The 16,964-nt window shown below is 42.6% G+C and overlaps 1 protein-coding gene across 6 annotated transcripts in view; it reads left to right on the forward strand.

The window, feature by feature from the left end:
- Window positions 1-16,964, forward strand: part of SLC44A5 (solute carrier family 44 member 5) — a 765,772-nt gene that overhangs the window by 537,153 nt on the left and 211,655 nt on the right. For all 6 annotated transcript variants that reach the window (XM_069232424.1, XM_069232422.1, XM_069232425.1 and 3 more), the window contains exon 9: window positions 6,445-6,528. In XM_069232424.1, the coding sequence (XP_069088525.1) occupies window positions 6,445-6,528 (84 nt within the window). The remainder of the gene's footprint in view (window positions 1-6,444; window positions 6,529-16,964) is intronic.

The raw sequence follows: 16,964 nt of genomic DNA on the forward strand, positions 1-16,964 counted from the left end.
ATGCGCTCCTGCAGCTAACACCTTTGGGTACAGTAAGATTAAGTACACATTGGAATACACAATGAATAAAGAACAAAGGAAATAGTGCTTATCTCTGCTGGAAGCAGGAAAGAAAGAGGAAGTGCCTCGGAGGATGTTTGCTTATATGGCCTATGGCTCTGATATCTGATTGGTTTATATGTTGTTTTTCTGTATTTCCTTCCTATTGGTTTCATGGGAAAGGTAGTTTGTAGTTCCAACACTGCTGTAAGTATTAAAGGATAGAAAGTTAAGCATAATCCCGGTCTCCGGTCCTGACATAGCAATGTACCTTTGCAGCATAATATGCTTACTTAAGTAGAGAAACAGGTATCAAGACCCACAGAAGAAAGGGAGCAGTTTTAACTATAAAGATTTATATGATGATGAACTATGAAAAGAGTTGTTGCTAAAATGTTCCTAGTTTGGTTGTCTACAGTAGAGTGTTACAAATGATTGTATAATATCATATCTGATGTTTTATCAACAATCTATTTTATTTATTTTCTAGCCATGTTACTGCTGCCCACCATGCAACTAAAAGGTTTCAAGTACATTAGTGCAAATGAATGGCTGTTTTCTAGAAATGCTTGCCGAAGTTCAGCTAGAACAAAGCAATATCTGTAACGGAGCACATTTCGTTTTTCAGCCATACACAGAATTGTCCAGGGCAGAAGTGTGTAACACGCTTCCTTCCAACTTCACCCTTTATTTGAAATTCATTTTTTAAGTTATTTTTTGTTTCTCACACCTAACATTAGACTTTCCAAAATGAAGTGGATATAGTCTTGCGCAGAGGGAAAACACACGACTGAACTGTAAGAAACTGGGGCAGATAGTACACCTGCTAATTTGTGATTCTGCAGGATTTGGACATTTTCAGGTGCAAAATTTACACCCGATTGTGAATTCAACACCTTGGATTGGAGGAAGAACGTCCTAATACCACGTTATTCCCCATTCTAATGTACACAAACAGTGCATGTGCTGCAAATTACGGGAGTAATACTCACAATTTACGCACAAATTACAATCTCATCACAGGAGTTTGTGGCCCCAACTGCATTAGGGCCCATATGCGCTCTCATTACTTCAACATCAATGAACTAACACTTTTTTCAGCCACTTTGAATTGACACTAAACTACCAGAGACTTCAATGATTTCAGTACTGAAATTCAAGTAAAATTTAAAGACGCCTATTTTACAAAATGCATTTCCTAATTTGATTTACTCTTTTTTGTTGATGAGAATCTTTGTCATCTATAAAACGACAAATATCCAATAATAACATTGATATTCACATATTATTGCACATTTCTGAACAAGAACAAAGGTTTTATCAACGAAAAGGTATTGCTCTGTTTTAGAGATGAACCAGTGTGTATTCCGCTGCATTCTTTAGGTCAAATGCATCTTTAGTCATTGAAATTCAGCCAACTTGCTGAAATATTTGGTAAAACGTTTTGCCATGAAAACTGTGTTTCCTTTTGCTTATACCCTCTGATCAGAATGCATAAAGTACGTATCAAGATCTGGGTGACTCCGATATGCGTGTGATGACCAGGCTGCCTCCTGTATGTATGATGAATGATAAGGATGCTAAATATACATATATATATATATATATATATATATATATATATATATATATATATATATATATATATACATATATATATATATATATACATACATATATATATACATATACATATATATATATATATCTGACTGCCTCATGTAAGGTTGTATGAAGGTCAGATGGCGTTCTGTTTACATGAGCATCCGGATGTCTCCTTATTGTAAGAGGATCAGACGGCCCCCTTTAGGCGTGAAGATCTGGGTGATTACTGCTTAGAGGACGATCAGGCGGTCCCCTGTGTGTATGAAGGACATACCGACTCCTGGCTGTGTACAGAGCAGGTTTTTTTTCTGCAGATGTGAAGATCAGGCTCAGTCTTGTCTGCTTTAAGATTAGGTTATCTCCTGGAAGTCTATTGATCAAACTGAATCTTGAATGCCCAAATCATCAGACTGTCTCCTGGAATATGTAGATGAGGTACTTTTTGCTTTGTTTGTAGGTAAGATTGCAGTGAGCATGTATAAATATCAGGCAGCCTTATGCTTCTATGGAGGTCTTGCTGTCTTTTGAATGTTTGAAGATAAGTTGTCCTTATTGTACGTAGTTTAGGTCTGTTTTACCACTCTATGCCTTAAAATAGCACTGACTCCTTATTGTATGAATATCAAGCTTCCTGCGATATGACTAAACATTTGACGGCCTCCGGTATATATTTATGTGTATGGTGCAGACCAGCCTAGAGAGCAATGCAGCACCAATGGCTGAAGCTTTGGGATATGATTTGTGATCATTTACATAGAAGTAATTTAAGTAAGGGGAACTCAGTTTCTCTTCGGTCGGTTTGCAGCAGTCTCTAAAGAGGAGTGTCTTCAGGTTCTTTCTCAAAAACAGGGGGATAGCAACTGCTGTAATAGTAACAGGCATATTTTTCAGATCTTGGGTATTAATGGAAAATGCCTACCTTTTGGTCTTTTCATTTTGTATCTGTTTTCACTTTGGCGATGTCTGAGCTCCTAGTTTGGTGGTATCTGCATGAGGCTGCTCTTTTCCAAACTAGTTAAGCAGGAGACCCCTTTCCGATGGCATTATGGCCCTTATTATGACCCTGGTGGATGATGGTAGTTTGGAGAAGAGTACTGCCAAGAGGCTGGTGGTACTCTTCCCCAAAATATGACATTGGCGGTTTGGCTCAAGCCAAACTGCCATGTACCACTCCCTCCGCCAGGGTGGTGACAGCTGCCAGGCTGGAGACTTCAGTCTCCAGCCAGGCGGCGTCACTATCCCACCTGCGGGATTATTACCCCGCCTACCGCCATGGTTTTTGTGGCTTCCTTACCACAACGAATACCATGGCGGTAGGCACTATCAGTGACAGGGAATCCCTTCCCTGTCACTGATAGGGGTCTCCTGTGCCCCCCTCCCCAGAGTCCCCCCCACCCTCCCCCTCCCACTCCAGTCCCCACACGACATACATGCACATTCACGCACCATCATACACATGCATACACACACTCATACCCACATTCACCCATTCATGCATACATCCATTCACACACACATCCACACACACTGACATACATACACGTACCCACGCATTCACAAAACACAACATACATGCACACTCACAACCATACATGCACACATGCATTCCACACGCCACACATCCGCATGCACGTGCACACAAACATACACCCACCCCCCCCCCACACACACACAACACCCCACACCCCTCTCCCCTGTCAGAGCACCCGACTTACCTTATGTGAGGGGGTCCTCCGTCAGGAGACAGGTTGGGGCGCTGCTGCCAGCAGCAGTGTCCGCCAGCAGAACAGCGCCGGCATGTATCATGTGTCATGATACAGTCTGCAGCGGTCTACTGGTGTGGCGCTGCTGCTGGCAGTAGCACCACCTTACCGCCATCCACCGCCATGACCGCAGCCGGAATTCTGCCATCCTTCTGGCGGAATTCCAGCTTTGGTCATAATATGGCGGACGATAGGTAGCTGAGGCGATGGTGTTTTGGCAGCCGTTGCCATGGCGGTAGGCGATCAATACTGCCAGAGTTATAATGAGCGCCTATATGAGATGCCTCTGGTTTTGAAATGATGCAGCTTGGACTGAGGCAGAATAGTTCCTTAAATGTTGGATTGGCTCTCATCCACGTGGGAGAGGCTTAAATTGGGCATGGGGAGGCTGATGTGCCCAATTTATGACCTCTCCATTCATCTTCTAGTGGTTGAAGGTCCGTGGTATGGACATCAATGAAACAAAAACAGAGATGATGGACTCAAGCTGTATCTCCCCAGGGACACTGCTGTTAGGTGCCCGAGAGTACAGTCAGAATAATCAGGGGTTGCCAGGTCAAGATGGTGATGGTGCCTCATACCATGCAAGTAGGGGGGATGGCAAGGTGTGAAGGGAAGTGGAATGGATCAGAGAGGCACTAAGCATTAGTTGAACCACTTTAGGCAGCTTCGGGAGATTGGACACATTATGCAGTAGCTGGCATCTATGATTCATTTTAGTATAGACGGGCAGTGCTTGATCAATTCAGGACATAGACAGGTGCTCATCAGTGTGAACCATCCTATTACCTGGAAGATCTCCCTAAGATGTATTTTTTAAACTACAAGGCAGCACAATTTGCATAGATGGAATAGTTTAAAAAATATAACACAGAGGTGTGACCTGCAAGGCTTGCAATTTCCCACACTCCTAGTTTTGTTTAAGAGAGCTGGTACCATGCTATCTTGGAATTTGGTGATGTGTGCTTTGAAGGAGAGTTTTGTATTCACAGTGTATCCAAGTGATTTTGCAGTTGTTGGCAGTGGTGAGTGTCGAAGCCATCTAGGGTCTTACCAGATAGCCGAGAATGAATATGTGGTTGTTTAGATCTGTTGTTCAGTAGATAGGCACCTGACCTCCAAAGCTAGATTAGATCGAGGCGGATTTTGCATCAATGAATGTTGTGAGCTGAAGAATTGTCTTGGATTGCGTATATCTGAAGAGCAGGTTTTCTCCAGTTTCCCTGAGGATCAGTCTGCCTTCTCTTTAGATGAAGATCAGTTTGCTTCCTGTATGTATGAAGATCAAACTCGTATACTGTCTGTATGTGTGAAGATTAAAATGTTCCTTGTTTCTATGAAGATCACATTGCCTACTGCGTGCATAAAATCAGTCTACCATTGGTATGGATAAACTTCAGCCTGCTGTCTGCTAGCTTGAAGATCAGAATGTCCCCTTTATGTATGAGAAACAGGGTGTCACCTGCATTTATGGAGTTTTGGCTGCCTTAACAGCTGTCTAATGAAGATCTGACTGACTGCTGTGTGGAAAGTATAGAGATTAGACTGCCACCTGTTTGTATGAAGATCATACAACCATATGTATGTATGTATGTATAAATATCGACTTCTGTAGTGTGAAGATTAGGCTGCTGTCAGTATGTATGAAGATCAGGCTGCTTCCCGTATGCTTGAGCAGGTTGTTCACTGTTTGTATGCAGGAAGCTCGGGCTGCCTTTCACCTGCAGGTATAACAGTTAGACGGTCTATTTCTATGAAGATTAGGCTGTCATATTTGTATAAACATCACACTTATTTCTGGTTGTGTGAAGGTTAGGCTAATGCCTGTTTGGATGGAGATCAGGATGCTCCTGTATGCTTGAATATTAACTTGTCTCTTGCTCCGATGAAGATCAGGCTGCCAGACTAATGTCTGACCATCAGACGTCTCTGTGCGTGAAGATTAGGCTGCTGTCTCCATGTGTGGAGAGCAGGCAGCTTCATGTGTGCTCGAAGATCAGGCTGCATACTGTTTGTATGGAGGAAGATTAAGCTATGCACCTATGTAGATTGTGCTGCCTTCCATCTGTGTAAATGAAGATTAGGCACTCTCCTGTTTCTGTAAACATGAGGCGACCATGCCTATGTATGTATAAGCATTAGACATCTGTGTGAAGATTAGGCTTCTGCATGTGTGTATGAAGATCAGGCTACTTCCTGTATGCTTGACGAGCAGGCTGTTTACAGTTTGTATGTAGGACGATCGGGCTGACTCTTGGATGTATGTAGATTGGGAAGCGTTTTATCTTTATGTCAGAAGATTAGAAAGTCTCCTATTTCTCTGAAGGTAGGATGTCACCTACATGTATAAACATCAGACCTCTGTGTGTGTGAAGATTAGGCTGTCTGTTGTCTGTATGTGTGTGAGGGTCAGGCTTCTTTCTGATTGTTTGAAGATCAGGCTGTTCAATGTTTGGATGTATAAAGACGATGCTGAGTCCTGTATGGTTGGGTGTCTTTGTTTCCCTGAAGATCAGGCTGTGATGTTTATGTGGAAAGCATCACTTGTGTGCCTGTCAAGCTCAGGTTGTCTTCTTCATGTATGAAGATCTGCATCCTTCATGTGTGAGAAACATGCTTTCTTTAACACTGTTCTACGTGCTTCTTTCACATAGGAAAAGACCTCTGGATGCTTTTCCAAAACAAAATGAACGACTATGACTCATTTTGCTTTACCTTTATTTACAGAAGATGTGTTGACAGCATGCCTAAAAAGAAAATATTTACCTTGGGATTTTTGGCTCTTCTTAAACACTTTTAGCTTGGTTTAACTTTATTGATGCCTTTCTCGATGTAGAAATAGAGCTGCTGCATTTTGGCATTACCTTGTTGTGACAAACAAAACTAAACTGGAAACTTACATTTTAAGCACCGCTTCACTAAAACCATTGTGTAAACAAGTTTGCATGTTCAATAAATCCTTTGCTGACATTTTGCTAGTTTGTTTCTGTGAACATGTATCGTACATGGCCGTGAAATGTTCCTATTTCTCTTAAAGCGGCATCAATAATGTTCTCGATGCAAGATCGGTTGGAATGAAAGTATTTGAAGACTATGCCCTATCGTGGTACTGGATCTTGATGTAAGTAGTCATGCTTTTCGGTGTTATTATTGATGTAAATTATTTGTACAGATTCACTAAATGTGTGAACAAGCTTGGAGTTGGGATGATATCAGAGATATATAACACTGGTGGTGATAGTGACAGTGCAGTTAGAGTTAGGCCAGAGTTTCCATAGGAAAACTTTTTTTGTTTTCTTAATCACTGAAACTGTGATTCTGTATGAAACTTTCCAAAAAACGAATAAATCATCTAAGTAAATCTAGTTTGTCTCCTTTATGGTACGTTTCACACCGATTCATCAAGCAGGGACTGGGGGTGGTGTTTCCAAAAGTGTAATTTCACATTCTACTCCCCTACAAACATTTGCAATCTATTTCTATATTCCCTGGAAAAAAACAAAGGTTGTAGGGACTTTATAGTTAGGTGTTAATACATACAATTTTAGGTTAACAAAACCACTGAAAGTTACCATGTACAGTCATCTAAAGTAACTATAACTTCTACCACCGTAAATTAACTATAACTGACACCCCCTACTAGGCTATCCCGACCCTGACAACATATATATATTTTTTGTACCTTTTTTTTCAGGACTTGAGATTCAGTTCTGAGTTCTAAGATGGCTGCCACCACATCTTGTTGATGTGGCTACAGTCTATCAGATCTCATCTTGGGCTCTTTCGGGTCATGGATCCTCTGTGGCGTTACAGATACACTTTTTTGAGCCTTAATTGCTCAAAAACTACTAACAGATTTACACCAAATCACAAAAAGCATGCTTTCTGTGCCAAAATCTAGCTTTCTGATAAATTTGGTGTATTCTGTTCAGGAATTTTTTCAGTATTGGTGTTCAATTTTGCTATGGAAAAAGGAATAGGGGAAAACGTGCTTTGAGATCCCTCTTTTTTCTCAGCACTTGCTTGGCAGATCATCCCGTGACATTTCAGGAACTAGCTGAAGTGGATGAGCCTTTTTTTGGACAGTTTTGTGAAGATTTGTCAAATGGTGCGAAAGTGATAAAAAGAAAACAACTGTCCAAACTATAATTACCCAGTGGTACTGCGTAATACACACAAATGCACATATTATTATATAGTTATATCTCTATCTATCTATCTATCTATCTATCTATCTATCTATCTATCTATCTATCTATCTATCTATCTATCTATCTCTCTCTCTCTCTATATATATATATATATATATATATATATATATATATATATTCAAAGAGGGAATCCTGTGTTTCTTCCAGGGCTCGCCTATCGAGGTTGGTGCTCAGTCAATGGGCACAGGACCCATTTCAAATCCACGCCAAAAACAATTCAAAATCTGGCACTCCTTGCAAAACAATGGCCTTCATTTATTTCAAAAATCCAGAAAAGGTATGTTGTATAACTCTGTAAGAAGGGCCAAGGAAGAAGACCGTGAAGGTTGAAACGCTTTGCCCTATGTTCTGTTTTATGGATTTTTGAAATAAATGAAGGCCATTGTTTTGCAAGGAGTGCCAGATTTTGAATTGTTTTTGGCGTGGATATATATATATATATATATATATATATATATATACACAAAAAGAAAGATGCTGCACTCCCGGAGGCTGAAATAAACCTTTCATTTATTCCTCTTGGTTACAATATGAGGCTTCCATCCGACACCACAACACGTTTCGACTTGTTTGTCTTCTTTCTGGTGGTTTTAGTCTGATGTTTCTCTGTTGTTTCCTGCCATCATCATCTACAGGCAGCATTCTGGTATTTATAGTCCGCAAATTGCTTCTCCTGCAAACAATAGAGGCACTGCTCCTGCCTGCCGCACGTTCGTTTCTGACTAATTAAAAGTCATGTATATTTCTTTAGTTTTCAGGATTTCCTCAGGCTCGTAATAGTCATACTTGTATAAAATAAACATCTCTTCTTATATAGTTGTAACCACATCCTTCTCATTGAGCATGATTCCTCAGGCTCGTAATAGTCATACTTGTATAAAATAAACATCTCTTTTTATATAGTTGTAACCACATCCTTCTCATTGAGCATGAAATAAAAAAATACCAAGTTCCAATCGTCCCTAACATTTCCTCCGAAACCGATGTTTATAACAAACGTGAAGGTTCCGTATGTACATTAAATATTTGATGTTGAAAATAATTTAACGCTGAAAAACGACACCTGACACACCTAGACTGGAACCCTCCACCTTCTGTGTGAGGGTACGAGAACTAGGCCACAGGTGACTCCTTGCTATGCAGTGTCCAGACATGTCTATGACATTCAATCCAAAAATGGTGATGGGAAAAAGACAAACGTTTTCCATCACTAGGAATATTTAACATTTAAAACATGAGCATATACAAAGACACACTTCCATGAGACAAGGAATGTTTAACATTCAAAACAAGAGTAAATAAACAGACACGCTACCATAAGATATCAGGACTTGAACCTTCAACATATTAATTCACAGTCTAAGGGCTTTACCAGTAGGTCAAAGGTGACTCTGACCTGCTCAGTCTCAAAAAGGTAACTATAACATCCCAACCAAACATCTTGCTTGTGTGCCTCTTTGAAGTAATTATGTGGAGAGACCATTGAAATAACCTCTTTCACTCTCTCTTCCATCACATTACTATGCTTTAATCCAACCATGCGGCCAGGCCCTGTGGCCAATAGCCCTGTAACCACCCAACCCTTTCCATCTCATTATGGAATGGAAGAGAGAGAAAGTGACTGGACTGTGGGGGGACCTTCAAGGCCCCTGAGGTCCTGGCTGGCTCCCCGCATCCTGTGGGAGTTGGGATTGTTCCCGCAGGCAAATAGCAGCTCCCTGCGTGGTGAAGCAATGTTTTCCTCTTCTCTGTGCGCAAGTTACCGGGCAGGAAAAGAGTTGAAAACTCAGCTTTCAGCAAGCTGAGCAGTTTGACACTTCCCGCTTACTGAAAGCGGAGTTCTGTTTGCTTTTGCTTGATGGGAGCTGTCAGCCTCCACCAAGTAAATGCAAACAGCTACATCCCAAGGGTGGGCACCTCTGAAGTTAGTAGGATCCGGTCCATTGGGTGGCCATTCCCAGGGCCATATATGGCTCTAGGTGGGGGGTTGCGTGGCCCCCCTCCTTATATTCAATTTGCCCCGGGGAGGTGGCAGTCTCTAGGGTGTGGGGGTCTGCCCATGTCATATATTTCAACCCGGGGAGGTGGTGGTCCCTGGGACATCCCTCACATTTCTTGAATTCATTGCCCTGGGGGAGGTGGTGATGCACGAGACGCGGTGGGCCTGTGTGGCACCTCACGCATTTCTTCAGTTCATTGCCTTGGGCAGGTGGTGGTCCCTGATGGGGCAGCGCAGCATCCTCTGCATTTCTTCAAATCATTTCCCCTGGGGAGGTCGTGGTCCCCAGGGCACATGGGGGCCAGCGTGACACCCCCGCATATCTGCAATTTATTGCCCCAGGGATGTGGCAGTCCCTGGGTTGGGGGGGAGGGTGACGCCGGCACCCCTGCATTTTTTCAATTCATTGCCACAGGGAAGTGGCTGTCCCCAGGATGGGGGGGGGGGCAGCGCGGTACCCCCCCATTTCTTCAATTCATTGCCTCGGCGAGGTAGTGGTTCCTGGGGCACAGGGGGCCCATACAGCACCCCCTGCATTTCTTCAATTTATTTCCCCAGAGAGGTGGTGGTGCCCGGGGTGCAGAGCAGCCATATAAATGTATATTCGCTGAGAAAATCAAAGGTTACAGGGATATTATAGTTAGGAAACAGAATTTAAAAACCTTAACACAGTTTTTTCTTCAATAATTTAACTTTTAATATCTCATTGATTATTGTGGTTGACGTTATAAAAGTTGCCATGAGTACTGTAATAGCTGGGGTAATTAGCAGTGCATGGCGAGGGAGCGAGTTATAGTTACCTTAGGCCGCGAGTTATAGTTACTTGAAATAACTCTAACTATAACTGCTGAGTTTCTCTGGTTTTGTACAAGTAAATTCAAAACCTAACTATAACATCCCTGTAACCTTTGTTTTTTCTAAGTGACTACATAAGGTTTTTTTTGTTCTATTTCCTAATTATTACGTCCATGTAACCTTTGTTTTTTTAGCAATTACTCAGCCCCAGGGGATGGGACCCCCAGGGTCTGATAAGGCTTGGGCGGGTGGGGCATGCGCCCCTTCCTTTTTTTGTTTTTTTTGTGATCCCAGTTAATATGGTGCCTATTGAGGTTTGGGGAGGGGCATATATATATAGATATATATATATATACATATATATATATATATATATATATATATATCTATATATAGGTAGTTATAGTTATGACCTGGTTTCTATGTAAAAAGTGTTTTTTTACTTTTTTACTTGCCTATATCTTTGGCACCACTTGACGAATCTTCACAAAACCTTCCAAAAAATGTGCCTATCCTGTCAGCTGCTACCTGGAAAGTTTTGGGGTGATCCCTCCAGGGGGGGCTGAGAAAAAAGGGGGATCCCAAAGCACCCTTTCCCTATTCATTTTTTCACAGGGATTTTATACAGCTATAGCGCAAAAACTACTGGATGGAATTACACCACATTTGGCAGAAAGGTAGGTCCTGGTCCAGAAAGAGTGATTTTTTTGTTTTGGTGTAATTCTGTCCAGTAGTTTTTGAGAAATGAAGGGGAAATCAAATTTGTATATCTAGGGATGCGCAGGATCCTTGAACCCTAATGATCTCATGCTGAAATCTGATTGGCTGATAACACTTCAACAACAGGAGCTATAGAAGTGCCAAGTCCCAAAATAAAAGTACAAAAAAGAGAAAAGGGGCCAGGGTACGAACCCCTTGACCCCTTAGCTCTGGTGGTGGGGTCCCAAAGGGAACCCCCCTCCCCTAGGCTAAAAAGCATTTTTATTTATTTTACGCGTGGAGATGCGGTAAATCTGTGAATACGCTCCTAAAATTAAAAAAAAAGAAAAACAAAGCATGGTCTCCGGCACTTTGTTAGTTTAATGGCCCCGGTAGGGCCAAGTCCTGGGGGCTTTTTTTTTAACAAAAGCGAAGGGGCCCTCCAAGCTTTATTGTAAAATGTGGGGGGCTCTTGGGCCCCCTCTCGCTGCCCCAGGGACCACCAAACACTGGGCAACACTGTATTTGAAGGAGAGGCCATGTGGCCCCACCACTGGGGCAAAATGTATTTTATTTATGTGGGGGACGCGGGCCCCCACCCCACTGCCCTGGGGACCATCATCCGCAGGGGCAAATGTTTAAAAAATAAAGTGGTCCCTAAGGGTACCCCGTGCCCCAGGGACCACCAACCCAGGCCAAAAGTGATTTTATTTGTGAGGGGCCGCGTGGCCCCCCACGGGCTGGGGACCACCTCCCCCAGGGCTGCTCTGGATTCTGAGGAAGGGGCGCCCGGCCTCCCTGGCTGCCCTGGGGACCACCACCCCCCAGGGCAAATATTTCAAAATGGAAAGGGGGTCCCTATGGGATCCCAATTAGCCCTGGGGATCACCACCCCGGGGCTATCCTCACATTGGAGGGGGCCGCAAGGCCCACCTCATGAAGCCACCAGTGGCTCTGAGGACCGACACCCCCCAGGGCCAGCTCCTGCTGTGTCCTGGGATATAGATGTTTTCTCAGGCTTGGCTGCAGTGTTCCAGCCAAGCCACAGCAAACACCCTGCTGTTTGACAGCAGGTCCCACTGTAAAACAGAAGAGATTTCATCTGGGACAGAGATGAATTGCTTCAGCAAGCACGGAGCTGCTGTCAAAACAGCACCGTGCTTTCTGCTGGCACTGCAGGGGCTGCATTGTCAGGTAGCCCGTAAAGCACATTTCTATTTTTATTTTTTAATTAAATATATATATATATAAGGAGGGCCCGCCGGGGAGCCCTTAAGGGATCCGTCGTAGTCCCAGATAGCCCATAAAGGGCATTTTAGTTACACTTTTTAATTAAAAAAATAAAGAGGGACCGAGGGGGATCCTTTTAAGGGATCCCTCAGAGTCCCAGATAGCCCGTAAGGGGCTAAAAAAAAAAGTGAAAAAAACCCCATAGTTCGATGTGAAGGTCGTAGACCTTCATACTGAGATATGGGGACTCAAGTCCAGCTGGACTCATTATATATATATATATATATAGTTGTATAGTATAGTAATCGTATTTATATAGCGCTTACTACCCCTGACGAGGCGTCGAAGCGCTTTTCGATGAGTAGCACGCTACTCCGGAACCCAACAAGAATTAGTGATGGATTAGTATCGTTAAATAAGGAGTACAGTTTTAGTATTATTATGAGTTAATTTGAGCCGCGGATATGAGAGTTTGTTAGTTAGACTGGAGTAATGGAGGGGTGGAGGAGGAAATAAATCCAGAGGTCTTAATTGGGAGTATATCCTTCATTTACTCAACCCAAAGGCTTGGGATGAGTAAAGGGGGGTGGCGGGGGAAGAGTATGTGGAAGGGTTAGGGAGAGCATAGTAGCAGGGTGAGATGAATGCAGGAGAATTTAGTAGGGTTGTGTGGGAGGTCACAGAGGTAGAGTGAGGTTTGGTGAGTTAGATGTGGAGGGAAGAGCTTAGGCAGAGATATTTAGGAGATGAAAGTGGTAGAAGGGATTTGGGATGAGTCAGAGTGAGAATGGAGGATAGTTTGATAGAGACATGACATACGAGTGATGAGTAGATAAAAACCAGGAGCCATGCAACGATCCACGAACATGCCAAGCACAGAAACAACATATACACATACACATATATATACATATACACATACATACACATACATACACATATAACCTACCAGCTGCCTTTATTCCCTAAACACGGAAGGTGCAAGTGTTTTGCTTAGGAATAGTACTGCTGTTTTCCCTACGCTGTGAGCTGCGCTTCTGCTGAGCTAAGAGCATCTTTCTCAGTCATTTCCTAATTGAATGGATCTGCTTGTTCAGTGTGCATCGGTATGCGCTCTTGTCACTCTAGATGGGGTGTTGTTATTCATGGGAGTGAGTAAACAGGGCTGGGGTGTTCCCCTAACTGGCCTTGATTTTTCAAGCGTGCTTCCCTACTTAGGGGCTCGCTCCAAAGCAAAGAGATTAAAGAGGGTATCTGACCCCCTGGTTGAGTGGCTTTATGCCTAGAAAGAATGTGTCTCTGTCCCAGTTGGATGAGCCTCGGTTTTCCCTAGCTAGAGAGGTATTTATTAAGTGAGGGTGGTATCCAGCTCAAGGGGCTCCGGCCTGAGCACGAGAGGCTCAAGGAGGGGTCACCATGGCTCATATCTATGGGGTCTAGCCTGTAAAATTCTGCAATGCCCGTTCTTTCTCTTTGCATGCCCCCAAAATATGGAACTCCTGACCAGTAGTGCTTAGACTGCTCAACTCTGTCTGGCTTTGTAAGGTCTCCCTGAAATCTACTTTTGATTTGCCGGGCTTCCCTCTCCAATATGTTTCAAAACCCATGAACGGTTTCTCTCCAACAATGCAAGTTTACATGACTACCTATGACTTTTATATGCTATAATTTAGGCTGACACTGAAATTTCACACTGTCCCACGACTAATTTTCGTAACCGTATGTGCTATTATTGTTAATATATTAATTTGTATATGAATTATAATATTAAATGTGTAACTTGACGCGCTTCGACGTACCATGGGGACTTGTTCGCGCCTTATAAAAGTTCCCAAAATATATAAAATTTCTGAGTGTGTCTTTCCCGGTTCAAGTATATGAAGGAGCCAGCATTTTGTCCTTTCCTCAACATCAGTTTCCTGAGGTTCATTTTAGTCAGCAATGATGATGACTTCATGGAGAAAGTCTTTTGAAGGATTTTATAACTTTCAGGACACAGAACATAACATCTCTTGGTGACGGCTCCAGACTACACCCTCTAACTCAAGGAGTTTGGAGCTCACACCAAGAAATGAGAGCAAAACAAAGACTAACATTCTGTACATTAAAGGGCCCCACACAGTAAAGTTAATAAAAAGCAACAATATAATTCCCAAGAAATAACCGCAAGTCCCAAACACAACTATTTACCTCTTATAGTCAGTCCAAATCAGAGCCAAGAATAAAGCTATTCCTGTGCAGATATTAGAAGTACAGGCAGAAGTTTTGTACTGGAATGGAGTTGTTTAACAACTAGCTGTGCTTTTGTGATTTCATAACACGTTCTTTCAGCTGGGGTCGGGGACCAGGTTGGGCTCATCACCAGGTGCAAACAGACTTGGTATGGAAGGAACAGTTGTGGACCTAGGCACCGAGGTAGAAGTTGGTATGGACCCAGTAATGGATTCCATCAGAGCAGAAGGCATCAGTGGTGAACCCAGTAGCAGAAGTCCAACAGTACCCCCACAAAGTGAAATCTTTTTGGATGAATTTAGGAGCAGAGCTCTGGATCCACATCAAAGGGTGCTGAAAGAAAAGACAGACCCCAGTGTGCAGGGGAACCGTTTATATATGGCTCCACTTCATCATTTCCGGGCAGCACTGAGTCCCCACGGCACCACCCACCAACGTGTAAAAGCATCAATGGAAGATTTCTCCAGATGCAATTGGGAACCTGAAGGTATCCTAAAGTTGAGTGATCTGCAGTCAGAAGTATCAAACAGAAACAGAACTGCATAACTGTGCCCCTAGTGGTGCCAAAATGGCATTACTCCAAAAGCAGATGAAAAAAGCTAAGATTTCTGAAAAAGAACTACTGGCCACCTGCTTGAAAAAAACAAACAAAAAAAAACCAGGACATCCTAATACATGGGTACGCAAACATTTCCACAGGGGCCAGAAACTATGGTCTGAGGTGTGCCCGAGGCCTGCATTAAAGCCAGCACGTGGGAGTGGGGCTCTGAGGGTGGTTAAAGTGAGTGTAGGAGCAAATAACAGATGTGTGGTCAGTGGTTCATGGTGGTATTGTGAGAGTCTCTTTCCACAGTGCCCTCTAAATTAAGACTCTTGAAGAATCATATATTTGATTTGATTTGTGTCATTCTTTATCTGAAGTGCTATCCCTCTACAGCACCTTGGGGTAAACCATTCTGCTTGCTATTATTACCTTGGAAGAGGCAAGTATAAAAAGGAAGTTACTTGATTATTAAACTGAAATTAAATACAATTGCACAATGTAAAACCAGAAAACCTAAGATCAATCCTGGCTTCCCACTTGACCCAATTGTTCAATCCTAGGCGATTGCCTCATTTCACTTTGCCTCCCTTTTCTTCAATTCAACACAGAAGAGCAACTTGAAATTCATGAGCTCAGTATATATGCTGGACAAACCTCTCGAGTTTGATCTAATAATTATAATGTTGTCTATGTATAATAAAAACGCTGACCACCCAGAGGGTTCCACGTGGCAAGTGACTTGCCTCTTAGTTCACTATTGGCTTTGTTAAGGTGAGATGAGACACAAATATTTCTCACTCACTTTTGAAAACTATCAGTTTTAAATAAAATACTTCTGAATGCACTTACCCATTCTGATGTACTAAGGTGTAACGCTTCTGCACATTACTGAAATACACTGCTATGTTTCCCTTCAAGTCCGTGATGAGTACATTTAAGAGTGTGATCCCAGGTAGACATATGCATTTTTAACTTTCCATGTTTTTCTTAACTTCACATTTATTTCGAAGAGAAGCGGCCCACAGACCAAGAGGAAAACTTCAGAAACAGAAGAGATGAATATGGACCCTGGCTTCACCACTTATCTAAAACAGTGGGATCCACAGAAAATGATCACCCAATGTCGAAGGCCCCTCAGCTGCTAGGACACAAAGTTCTACACCCTGGTCGTTTCTTCTAACACATACTCGCGATCAGCTGCTTGCAAATGAAGACCACAAGTCCCAGAATGCAAGACTTTGTAAAAATAAAAAAAAATAAAAAATCAATGACCAAGGCCATAAACAAACTCTGCCAGCATACAACGCTCTGCTAACCGTATCTGGGAGCCTCAAGAACGAATTGCTCTCCAGCTACCCATAAGTAGCTATCCTGTGTGTGTAGCCATGCCTACTAAGTTAGAAGCTTTTGCTTGGGTGAATTGATATACGATCTCAAAATTGTGAATTGTGAGACCTCATGAGCAGCTGTTTATAGAAAAATGGATCAATATTCAAACTGTATTACAAGCAGATATTGGAGTGATAAATCATGTTGGGTTGGCGAGACCTCTTACTAATAGAAGCTTGGTGTCAGGGGTAAGACTGTCAAATGTTACCCATGTAGGGGAATATAAAACTCAGTTTCTTTCTTATTCTAATACACATCAATGCTGGCAAACCTGCCTGACGCACCAAAGCGATCACTGCTGGTAATCATGCATATGATGGCAACTATGTAATCTTGTCTGATGTGGTCACTATTACAACACTAATAATATTAGCAGCTCAGGATGATTTTCGTTGAACATAACTAGCTCTTGTTACAGAAAAGGTTTGAAACCTCTGCTCTAGAGGCACAGGAGACTC

This window comes from Pleurodeles waltl, chromosome 4_2 (assembly GCF_031143425.1).
Source record: "Pleurodeles waltl isolate 20211129_DDA chromosome 4_2, aPleWal1.hap1.20221129, whole genome shotgun sequence".
Lineage (NCBI taxonomy): Eukaryota > Metazoa > Chordata > Amphibia > Caudata > Salamandridae > Pleurodeles > Pleurodeles waltl.